The sequence below is a fragment of the Salvelinus sp. IW2-2015 genome, linkage group LG11 (assembly GCF_002910315.2).
Source record: "Salvelinus sp. IW2-2015 linkage group LG11, ASM291031v2, whole genome shotgun sequence".
Classification (NCBI taxonomy): Eukaryota; Metazoa; Chordata; class Actinopteri; order Salmoniformes; family Salmonidae; genus Salvelinus; species Salvelinus sp. IW2-2015.
In genome coordinates, this window is record NC_036851.1 from 3386113 (window position 1) to 3398386 (window position 12274).

Below are 12274 nucleotides of genomic sequence, written 5' to 3' on the forward strand. Positions count from 1 at the left end.
TTGGCCAGGTCGATGAATACGGCTGCACAGTAATGTCTCTTATCGATGGCGGTTATGATATCATTTAGGACCTTGAGCGTGGCTGAGGTGCACCAATGACCAGCTCTGAAACCGGATTGCATAGCGGAGAAGGTACGGTGGGATTRGAAATGGTCMGTCATCTGTTTGTTAACTTGGCTTTTGAAGACTTTAGAAAGACAGGGTAGGATAGATATAGGTCTGGAGCAGTTTGGGTCTAGAGTGTCACCCCTTTTGAAGAGGGGGATGACCGCGGCAGCTTTCCAATTTGTAGGGGTACAGATTTTGCAGCTCTTTCAGAACAGCTGCTATCTGGATTTGGGTGAAGGAGAGATGGTGGGTGCTTTGGCGGGTTGCTGTGGAGGGTGCCGGGCAGTTGACCGTGGTAGGGGTATCCAGGTGGAAAGCATGGCCAGCCGTAGAGAAATGCTTATTGAAATTCTCAATTATAGTGGATTTATCGGTGGTAACAGTGTTTCCTAGCCTCAGAGCAGTGGGCAGCTGGGAGGAGGTGCTCTTATTCTCCATGGACTTTACAGTGTCCCAGAACTTTTTTGAGTTTGTACTACAGGATGCACATTTCTGTTTGAAAAAGCTAGCCTTAGCTTTCCTAACTGCCTGTGTATATTTGTTCCTAACTTTCCTAAAAAGTTGCATATCACGGGGGCTATTCGATGCTAATGCAGAACGACACAGGATGTTTTTGTGCTGGTCAAGGGCAGACATGTCTGGTGTGAACTAAGGACTATATCTATTCCTAGTTCTACATTTTTTGAATGGGGCATGCTTATTTAAGATGGTGAGGAAGGCACTTTTAAAGAATAACCAGGCATCATCTACTGACGGGATGAGGTCAATGTCATTCCAGGATACCCCGGCCAGGTCGATTATAAAGGCCTGCTCGCAGAAGTGTTTTAGGGAGCGTTTGACAGTGATGAGGSGTGGTCATCATACTGATGAGTTGGTAAGTGCGGTCTAAGCAATTCCCTTATGATGTCAAGTTACCRCCCTACACATAGGCAGTGTGTCCATAAGGCTAGGGGAAGTTCAGCTTTCCCTAAAGTAAATTTTATTAAATTGCCAAAAGTATATAGCCTACTCCCATCTATACAGAAACAAATAAAATCATTCAAAATAGACTACTAAAGCATGATTTGGCCATAGTGGATCATTAGCTTCTTTTTTTTTTAAGTAKWTTTTTTTCAATCGCATTAACTACAGTTGGAAGGAAAGGCAGCGCGAGGAATTTGGGCAGCTTGCATGGCAAATACKAAATAGATGATTGTTGAACTGTGACTGTCAGCGAAAAGTAGAGGCCAGCCAGGCATATCGCTATATTTCAAAATACAATCGTGGGAAAACATAGTTTGCAAAGCAAATAGCTCTTGCTGTAAAGAGAATACAATGAAAAGTCTCTCATCTGTCATTTAGTTATCAAAATAGTCAACTTAATTGAGCGAACAACAGTATAGCATATCTTATTGGCATAAGAAGAGAGCATCCGCCATATCCCCGGTGAGTGCGGACTACGCATATTCACACTTTATAATTGGTGGGTCAGCGCCACTTAAAAGATTGTTTTTGGACAATAATTTCCACCTCCTGTTAAGACGAACATATTCTATTTGTGTCTCCCCTTCTTGTAGCCCTATTATAAGGGAAGAACTGTAGGGTTTCATGTCACGATCTGTGAAGACTCAAAGCATTAACTCATGAATTATGAACAACTCAGCGTGTAAAACTATCAGGAATCAAGGTAAGTGTGAAGTAACAATGTTTATTGTAGCCACAGGGACAGGCAAACGACAGGTCAAGGCAGGCAGGGGTCGATAATCCAGAGTAGGAGCAAAGGTACAGGACGGTAGGCAGGCTCAAGGTCAGGGACAGGCAGAGTTCAGTAATTCAGAGGTGGAGCAAAGGTACAGGGCGGCAGGCATGCTTAGGGACGGGCAGAATGGTCAGGCGGGCGGGTACAGGGTCAGGACAGGCAAAGGTCAAAAACCAGGAGGACGAGGAAAAAGAGCGGCTGGGAAAAGACAGGCGCTGATAGGCCGTACGCTGGTAAGCTTGACAAACAAGACGAACTGGTGCAGACAGACAGAAAACACAGGTATAAATACCCAGAGGATGAGTGGGGAAGATGGGTGACACCTGGAGGGGGGTGGAGACAAGCACAAGGACAGGTGAAACAGATCAGGGTGTGACAGTACCCCACCCCCTCTAGGGATGCCACCCTGGATGATCAGCTTTCATGCTCAAGTCGTATTTACAAAGTTGTTGTGAAGATGGGGAGAGGTGTCTGTTATAAAAACATGTTCTGCGTTTCAACTGTACTAGTTGTTCAGGCTCTGGTCTTGTCCCATCTTGATTACTGTCCAGTAATATGGTCAGGTGCAGACCTAGCAAAGCTGCAGCTGGCTCAAAAGAAAGCATCAAGCCTGGCTCTTAACTGCACACAGTAAAAAAATGCGGAGGCAACTTGATTTAATACTGATCGCTTTTATTAGAAGGTCTACGGTGCGAACAGTGAAATAATGAATAAATCATGCCGCGAGAGGTACCGGATCTGGGCAAATAGGTGCCAGAACAAACAAAGTCAAATCTGAGAGGTGCTGGGCTCAAATTAAGCACTGATTCTACGAGTGGTTAGGCATATTCAATACAAAAAAAAATCTTAAAAAGACRAGAAGAGAGGTAATTTCTCCACAACCCTGACAGACTATCATGCGTGTTGTTGATGTTAGTTCTGTATGTGCAGTTAAGAGCAAGGTCTTTGTGATTGTCTCCACCCCCCTCCAGGTGTCACCCATCTTCCCCATTATCCCRTGTGTATTTATACCTGTGTTCTCTGTTTGTCTGTTGCCAGTTCGTCTTGTTTGTCAAGCCAACCAGCGTTTTTGTGTCTCAGCTCCTGCTTTTCCCAGTCTCTCTTTTTCTCACCCTCCTGGTTTTGACCCTTGCCTCTCCTGACTCTGAGCCCGCCTGCCTGACCACTCTGCCTACCCTGAGCCTGCCTGCCGCCCGGTACCGTTGCCCCACCTCWGGTTTACTGACCCCTACCTGCCTTGACCRGTCRTTTTCCTGCCCCTGTTGGATTATTAAACCATTGTTAATTCGACGTTGTCTGCATCTGGGTCCRCCCTTCCTACCTGATACAAARTAAATTGCACAACTGCCATCTAAACCCTGACCTTTCTTSCCTTRCTTGACGCAAAGTCATCAKTTACATCTTAAGAAATCTGCCCAGCAATTGCATGGTTAATACTGTCGACAGTAAGACCACTAAGGTGTTCCTGTGACATGGTGGACCTCAGGTTGGATTTGATGAGCTTCAGCTTTGAAAAGCTCCTCTCTGCRTCAGCTATGGTCACTGGAAGAGTAAGACAAATTCTGAGAGCAGTCCACAAATTTGGATACATTTCTGAGAGCTCCCTTTCGTGTATAAATATCAGCAGCTCAAGTAAGGTCATGGTCTTCAATGGCAAGTCAAGCAAGTTCTTCAGTTCCTGTGCAAACTCTCTGCCATCCAAGTCTGAGTGTTCTTTATAGTGCAGTGTCATACTAAGAGCCTCACATTGTTCTGTCAGCTCCTCATTTGAGAGACMTTGGAAGGTTGACAGCACTCTAACTTATCTCCCACATTTTCCAATGTGGAAAATCTTTCCTGAAGGGCTGAGGTTGCAGCATCAACAACGACGTTGAGAAATGTCACCTCCAGTTTCTTCAGGGCATCACTGAAAGGCTCATCAAATGATTCATATGAAAAGTGCCACTTTGTGGACCTCAGCCTTTTTTGTTGTAGAACGGCCTCTACATTCATACCCTCGCAAATATCCTTGGCTGACGTTTGTGCAGTCATAAAGCCTGTTGCCCTGTAGTTACTGAGACCTCTCTCTGTCTTTCTGAGAAGACTGACTGCAACATCCACATGCATACTGGGAGACTACATCAGCTTGCTCACATGTTGGATCTGGCTCAAGATGTCATACCACACTCCTGTACAGATGCTGAAGTGGTACGATCCCACCTCTGACAAGGACTGGGCCTCAAACTTGACCACAGGGTCTTTGGTTTGATCCCACACCTCAATCAGTGCCTCTCYCCGCTGCTGCCTGATACCTCAGTGGCTCGACACTCTTAACTTTACTCTCCCACCTTGTCTCAGTCCACATCTTCAAAGTGACGTCCAGATGTTTTTTCAGGATGGCCCATCSCTGTGTGGAGGRTGAGAACAAGGTGTACAGTTTGTGTAAGATGCCAAAGTAACCTGTGGCATCGACAGAACTTTTGGCAGCATCAGCCACAAGCAGGTTCAATGTGTGAGCCCCACATAGAGCTCTTGGATTCATTTCCAGGAGTCTGGCTTGGACACCTTTGTTTTTGCCTCTCATGTTGGCCCCATTATCATAAGACTGTCCTCTGCAGTCCTCAAAATGAWTTTTTTGCTCCGCTAATCTTTTGAGAATCAGTGATGCCAAATGTTGGCCCTTGGACTCCTCTGCCTCCAAAACCCCCATAAAATGTTCCTTTATGTGGGGCTCCTCCTTCAGTGACACAATTCTAATCACAACTGACAACTGTTCAGTGTGGCAATCTAGAATGATAGAGAAGAATTTTGCCAGCTTGATGTCCCTCACCATTATTGAAATGATCTTGCTGCTCAAAGTAGCTGGTGGTGTGACTCGAGGTCCCTTTTTGGACACGGTTAAAACGCTCCTTGTGCCAGAATGACATWCTAGCTAGCAACAGATCTACTTGTTGTAACTAGTTAGCTACATTACTAAGCTTGCTGTGTTCAAAGRTGGGAGTCATTTTACAGCTTGCGTTAATGGTGTCACGTTTCTATAACTAAACAGTGGATTAAAAATAAGACTATGATAGCAGTTTGTCAGATGTCACCAGCTGTCTACTACCTTAGATACGGACAACTGAGTGGTGCCGCAGGCTAAGGCACTGGATCTCAGTGCAAGAGGCGTCACTACAGTCCCTGGTTCGATTCCAGTCTGTATCACATCTGGCTGTGATTGGGAGTCCCATAGAGCGGCGCACAATTGGCCCAGCGTCGTCCGGGTTTGTCCTTCATTGTAAATAAGAATTTGTTCTTAACTGCCTTGCCTAGTTTAATAAAATAGTGATCGTCAGTGATTGTACAAGTTTTGATTGGTTTACAATTTAGTACTCTGGCGTTTGCCTGTCCCGCTAMCGAACAAAATTCATTTTTTAAATGCAAGAATTCACATTGCCAAACGGAAATGTGTTCAGAAGAAATACACACCATGTAAAAACCAGCTTCTCCCTCGACAGAGATTTATTATCTCAAAAACTAAAGCAGCACCTACATGTATATTATGTAAGTTGTGTAGAAAGTGTATGAACCACAGAGAAGAAAGCGTGGCGTAGGTGCATTGCAGAATAACATTGTCACAGGTAGTATCGGATTAAAACATGGTTTATTCGGTACACCAGTGTTTATTAAATATTTACACACCAAAGTGTAGAGAACCTATAACGTGACATATTCACAACAGCACAAGAAGGTTGCAGGAACATACAATGACTCCGGTTGAGAATCCCCTCAAAAGAACTGGTTAACCCCTATACAAGTGTCCCCCCCCCAAAAAAAATGTGTGCCGTTGGAGTTACTGGAGTTGGGAAACACTAGACCACAACCTGGACACGTTTCGTTCGATTACAGTACAAAACAAGTTTAGAGGTTGTGTTTACATCCTTCCCTGTTGGCAGAYAATAACTTGTTTTGAGAAGACCCCCATCAAGTGAATAAGGGCAACCGTATCTTAAATGCATGTGTTTTTTTAAAAGATGGACAATTGCAAATCAGAGGGGTCAGAGTTCGAGCCGAGCAGCCACATGTGCAGGCAGAATGCAGCTGTCCAGGTCTTTACTTGGGGGGCCTGTAAGCAATCTTCCTGCTCTTCAGCACAGACCACCTGTGCCTCTTCATGTAATAGACCAGAGGGACCAAGATGGCAGAACCCATGAGCAGCTGGGGGAAGAAAGAGTTTGAGTGAATTGGATCCCTCAAGTCTTTTTAAATGATGTTAGATACATATGAAATTAAATGCAATGAATATATGAAAGCACTACTTGTCATGTCTTAAAACAGTGGTCACCAACCCATGATCTTAAAGGCATTCTTAGTCAATCACCAAACATTTCTGTAAAAAAAACAATGATAAAGGCTTCCACTCCTATTTAGTTTATTTTCTTTATTTTCTCGTCTTGCGCTGTTGGCGGTAGCTGCACTTGATTCAGAAGCCCTACGCACCAGGTATGTTCCATTAAATGTTCCCATTTTATTTGTCGGAAGGGACAAACTCCACCTGCCTGGCAGACCAGGAGAGCTGTGGCTAAATCATGTGTGCCTACTTCGCTGGGCAATTGGACAGCTCAAATCACTGTGCCTACAGCTTCCACGTCCCAAGAGCAAAGTTTGATACTAGCCTACGTGAGATTTAGTAACTTTAAAAACCATGACCAGAAAGAATAAAGCAAAGAGCTGCTGTTTTTATGAGTTCATGTTTATTCAGCACTTTTTCTAAACATAAAAACACACTTCTCCCTACTTCTACTCTTTCMGCAATTAATTATTTGCAGTGAGTCGTGTCCATTTGAATACAGGAATAACATGAATTTGTGCATGAAGCTAAAATAAATGCGGTGTGACTCGAGTTTCACCATCAGATGGAAGGTGTCCCCTCTCTCTGGCCAGTCTCACATGAGGAAAGCAGAGAGCGAGGACCCTCTGCTGCGCTCTCCCTTCCTCTCTCGGCTGAGACGGACCATCAGATGCAAGTGTACCATCTGTCCAGTAAAATAAAAAAGCTAATTATCTATGCTCAGCTGTGCCTCGCAAGTGATATAGCAACTGATCTATTTTGTCATCAAAGCTTGAGTTTTGAAATATAATATGGTCTGAGAAGAACAATATTGGCAGGCCAGGCATAAATAATATTTAACAATCTACATTTGACATGCCTTACTCCATTTGATATTATAGTAAAACCATTAAGTTAAAGTATTTACAAGGCATGCCTCAASAGTCCCTGGGTTTGAGAAAGCAAGAGTATCTCTCCAGCGCAGGTCAGGAACAAAGAAAAAGGAAGACAATGAATCTAAGACCTGTTTATAAGCATCCAAGTTGTTTGGATTCAAAATCTGAATTGTTGACCAATAGGATACTGTAAAAGTCAACTTCCAATCAGATATCAGACTTAGAGGATGTAAAGACAACAGAACCTCTACTACCCAGAGGTATGACAAGAGGGGGTTGGTGAGATAAAGCAGCATTCCTAAGACAGCACAGGAAAAAGGAAATTCTGGGCATACAGTGTAAAGCAGTCGTGTCAAACTCATTCCATGTAGGGTGTAGTGTCGGCAGATGTGTTGTATTTCCTTTCAATGAAGACCTGTACAACCAGTTGAGGGGAGTGATTGACCAATTAGTGACCTTGATTCGTCAATGAAGTACAAGGGAGGAATGAAAACCCGTAGACCCTCGGCCCTGCGTGGAATGAGTTCGACGACTGGTGTAAGAGTCGCTTCGGGGGAGGGGCCACCCTACAGCCAATATGCTGTGATAATGTAATGTAATAGACCTACTGCACAAACCTCATTCCTACAGAACTGTTTTTGTTAGGTTAATGTTGCATAGGCTTACATTTGTCATGTTTTAAAAAGCCGCTTGCTTCTGGTGACCACTATATAAAAAAATTAAATAAAGGAAGCACTACTAAGGCAAATAGCCTCTTTGGATTGCTTGACAGCAAGCAATGCCCCACATAGATCTACCACTTCTCAAGAGTGCTAAGTGATTTGGTCATAAACGTCTCAAATCAGAGGTGTATTTACTAAAAACCAAACGGAAGTAAATGGACCGAAATAAAGAGGGACTACCTGAATTTGAAAATGAACTCGTTTTCATTGCAAAACGTTCTGCTACGGTTTGCACTAATGAATACACCCCAGGTTGAGAATACATTTCTGATGCTAGTTCTATTACGCCAGAGAGCGGCGCCCCCTCCCAGCTTACCTTCAGGCCCATGCGTTTGCGCTGGTCGTGCTCAGGCTCGGCTGCCCACCGGAGGAAGGTGCACACGTCCTTGGCCACCTGGCTCATGGTGGCTGGGGTTCCTGTCACATGAGAATGGAAGGTTTTACTTGCAATGATTGTGATATGTGGTTGTCTTATCGACCTTAGTTGAATGCACTGACTGTAAGTTTCTCTTGTTGAGAGTGTCTGCTAAATGACCAATATGGAAAATGCCACTTTTACTATACTATATCCAATATCAAATCATTAGTCTAACTCTATACAGACACCAGAACCTAGACATTCAGCCTGTCATGTCAACGGTTAAAATGGAGTCCTAGGAGCACGACGTATAAAAATTTCTTTATGAATTGATTTATCCATTATATTATTTCAAGTTAGTGATCTCAAGAAGTGGGAATCCTACTGACCGTCCTCGAATTCCAGGACCTCATTGTAGATAGGGGGAGCCATGCCGATGGCCTGGCCTGGGAAGTAGGGGTTGTAGTAGAGGCCCTCTCTCACCTCCACTCCAGCAGGGGGCTCACAGTAACCCGTCAGCAGGGAGAACACATAGTCTTCACCTCCATGTCTGGAGCAATGGAGAAAAACTACTTAGGACAAGGCACTTGCAAGGCAAGCTCAGGTACGATATCATTGTATGATTAATAGGAGTGGAGTGTCTTGCTGTGGATTTACGAAAGTATATTATCCTGCTCCATAGACAGTAAAGCGTATTTTGGGTAAGAAAAGGTTACAATATATTGTACCTTAAAGCTAACGTTTCGTTTACTGTCGATATGACCCATCACCAGATACTCTGGCGTTAGCAACAAAGTACCTGGCACTGACGATGTAGCTGAGATCTGGTGGCAAGGCTCCGCCGTTGGCCGCACGGGCAGCCTCTGGGTTGGGGTATGGCTTGGGGAAGTAGTCGGAGAGCTTTCCTGGACGGGTAAACATCTCTCCCGACTCATCAGGGCCATCCACCACCTCAATCTGAGCGGAAAGCACAGACGGTGGTCAGTGACTTGGAGAAGGACCAAGATGTCCCTAGAAACTGATAGGTTTACATTCCCGCTCATAATGGTTAATGTTAGGACAGGGGAAAACTGATCCTGGAACTGTGCCTAAGTGCAAGTTCTAGCCAGAGCAACTGATGCACTCATCTATAAGGTCATGACCTAGTTTAATCTAATGGACAAGGACGGACACAGCCTTACCTCCTCAGCCAAAACCTTAACTTCAGCCTCTGTGTGTGACACTCCAACCAAGTTACGGAAGGCCAGGTACTCCATGCTGTGACACGCTGAACACACTTGCTTGTACACCTGATATCCACGACGGATGCTGCAATATAAAGAAAACAGTTACTATCCATTTCGTCCAGCCCTCCTTGTCAGGCAAATATGATCTAGTATGTAACAACAACAACATTCTGTAACACTACTTGACACCCAGGGTCATAACATGTTATGACACGGTCATTACCATGTCATAACAGCTGACAACTTGTCATAACCTGTTATAATATGGTCCTAACACTGTCAACACATATTTATACCAGTTGTGACATATATTGCGTTATTTTATGGCGCGTTATGAGACCAACATAGGAGTGTCAAAACCCACAGAACTTACCACACAAGGTAAAACATTCCATTACACCATAGCCTACAAGTCAACAGTATATATATATATATTGTTTTTGTAATTGACCATATTAAACTATCATCGTAATTGAGCACACATCGACGTCAGGAGCAGGACAAGACACCCTCTATTTGACTGACGACTGACATAAGGGCATGTACGTGATAGGCCTATGTGGCTTATATGATTATGAAGGTCATAATGCTTCTTGACAGTGTCATAAAGTGTATTTTCTTAGTCCAAGTAAAGTGACACAGATGGTCATAATGCTTCTTGACAGCGTCACAGTTTATTTTCTATAAGTTACTTAAAATATTATGAAAAAAAACATGAAAGAATTCATTACAACAAAGGATTTAAGGAACAAACTTTCAAACGAAAGGAAACTTCTTGGCAGAAAAAAATAACTGGGTTTTGACACTCTTTAGTAGGTGTCATAACCAGCCATAAAATAAAGCAATGTCACAACAGGTGTAAATATATGGTTCATGACAGTGTTATGACCATATTATGAAAGGTTATGACAACTTACGCCAGCTGTTATGAATGGTTATGACAGTCATAACGTGTTATGACACTGGGTGTCAAGTATTACAGAAGAAGTCCTAAGAKAAATTATATTTCCCTAAAATGAACWGAAACAGTCTCAAATTAAATGTTTCATTGCAAGCACCGGAAAAAGCCTGGGTGATWACATTACTGTATGATGTTACATGCAATTATACAAGATACAGTAGAATGTAATTGTGTGTCCTTCTTGGTTATGAGTTAGCTTGTACCTGCTGTGGTCAAGGGCTGACAACATGCCGTTGTGGGTCCAGGGGTAGTTGGGGGGGTGGAGCTCCAGGTCTGAGGCCTTAACAGACTGCTGTAGCATCAGAGCAAGCCCGGCCCCACTGGTTGTCAACACACCAAACGCTGTCAGGGCCACCTTCTTTGACCTGGGTAGACTGGCAAACGACATGTTGACCTGTCGAGGAAGAGAGTTGACATAAGATGACGAATGTAGCTAGCTACCMACACACCGGGGTTGCACAATTTGTCATCCAAAGCATCCATGTGAGGTATTCTTKACAATAACTTTCGATGTGACCAAAATTACTTTAATATTGTGGTCAATCTTTGTTGGTMCATGATGATATCACTGAATATGCATCGAATGTCAAGTCAAAGGCATACAGCCAAGTGGTTATGAAACCTCCCTTATACCCTGGGTCTCACAACAGATACCAAAGGAGTGAGACTTCTAGCATCACAAGTAGCAACATTTACGCATAACTAGCTAGATAGCAGTGATTGATGAACAGATGCATGAAGTCAGAGCGATATCGATGTCATATACTGGTTGGCAACAAATACCCTTCATAAGGCTAACGTTAATGATAACCACACATTAACAAGTGTTGTCATGTAGTTAGGAAGACGTTTCCCAGTTTAGAGACTCACCTATAGATAGTAGTGTATCTAGTCAGTCTCAAATCAATCGTTTTTATAAATAAAATCTAGCTAGCCATGTCAATTCAAACTACACCTCTGGCTCTGTAAACTAACGTTAGCCTGATACAATCACATTGCTGGATAGCTGGCTAATGTTACCTGGGTTTTGCTTTCCAGCAAGCTTGTTACGTAGCTAACGTTACTGTTGTAATCAAACTGATTATGAAACAGGGAAAGAAAAGCAGACATTTAGCTAACTAGACTGCTAACGGAACCTGACATGGCATTATCCCCCATCAACTGGCGACGATGTATGTTCCAAGGCTAACAAACACACAATACGATGTTCAATAAGCCATCGCTTCAAAATAGCAAGGATAACATACTGGGRAGTGCCTTAAGAACGTAGCAAGCTAGCTCACGTTAACGTTAGCATTGCACGAGTGACCTTGCRTGTTAGCTACAGTACTAGCTAGCTAACGTTACCCGGCTAGCGGTCAGGGTGGCTTTGAAAGTGTTCTCTTTCCTACAAAAAAGCAGGCAGAAGTGAACATAATCCCAATACAGCATTGAGAGGATAAACATATCATACCCGAGGGGCCTTGATCGTTTTCGGCGTGCATAGTAGGGCTCTTCCAGTCCCCGATAGCACGACCACTCGTAGCGCCGCCATCTTCCTGCCTTTTCCTGCCTCGAAAGACAGCGAACACCAACCTATGTGAAAACAGCCACAATTACGTCAGACAGCGCGTTGATTCCGACTGAGCAGATTCTGGGATGTCACTAGTTACATACCGGCATAAAGTCATAAACCCCGCCTATTTCTACAATTTATCTTCTTAACATGTGATTTTAAACCTAACCTTAAATTAAGACCAAAAAGTAAATGTACGTATTTTTACGATATAGCCAATTTTGACTTGGTGTTATGGTAACTAGTGGAAACGCTGATTCTGTTGATGCCGCGTTCAAGACAACTGGGAACTCTGAAATCTCCGACCTCAGCGCTGTCAAGACAACTGGGAATTGGAAAAAACAAGCGCCGAATGGGAAAAATATTTTGAATGGTCATCCAACTAGGAATTCCAAGTAGGAAACTCAAGAGTGCAAATTATA

At 43.5% G+C, this 12274-nt stretch overlaps 1 protein-coding gene across 1 annotated transcript; it reads right to left on the reverse strand.

Moving 5' to 3' along the window:
- Positions 1–5451: 5451 nt before the first annotated feature.
- LOC111969671 (cytochrome c1, heme protein, mitochondrial) lies at positions 5452–11921 on the reverse strand. The gene is made up of 7 exons (XM_023995834.2): positions 11751–11921; positions 10501–10691; positions 9292–9418; positions 8910–9067; positions 8500–8660; positions 8069–8169; positions 5452–6022 (listed from the first exon to the last, which is right to left on the reverse strand). Exons 1-7 carry the CDS (start codon positions 11829–11831, stop codon positions 5918–5920), a joined length of 924 nt encoding a protein of 307 aa, XP_023851602.1. The 5' UTR covers positions 11832–11921; the 3' UTR covers positions 5452–5917.
- Between the last annotated feature and the right edge of the window lie 353 nt (positions 11922–12274).

Excerpts from the sequence above, each read along its gene's own strand:
- LOC111969671 (XM_023995834.2), bottom strand. The coding sequence starts at position 11,831 with ATGGCGGCGCTACGAGTGGTCGTGCTATCGGGGACTGGAAGAGCCCTA. Across the intron at positions 10,692-11,750 it reads AAACGATCAAGGCCCCTCGG|GTCAACATGTCGTTTGCCAG; the intron begins GTATGATATGTT and ends CTTCCTCGACAG. Across the intron at positions 9,419-10,500 it reads TCAGCCCTTGACCACAGCAG|CATCCGTCGTGGATATCAGG; the intron begins GTACAAGCTAAC and ends TTTATATTGCAG.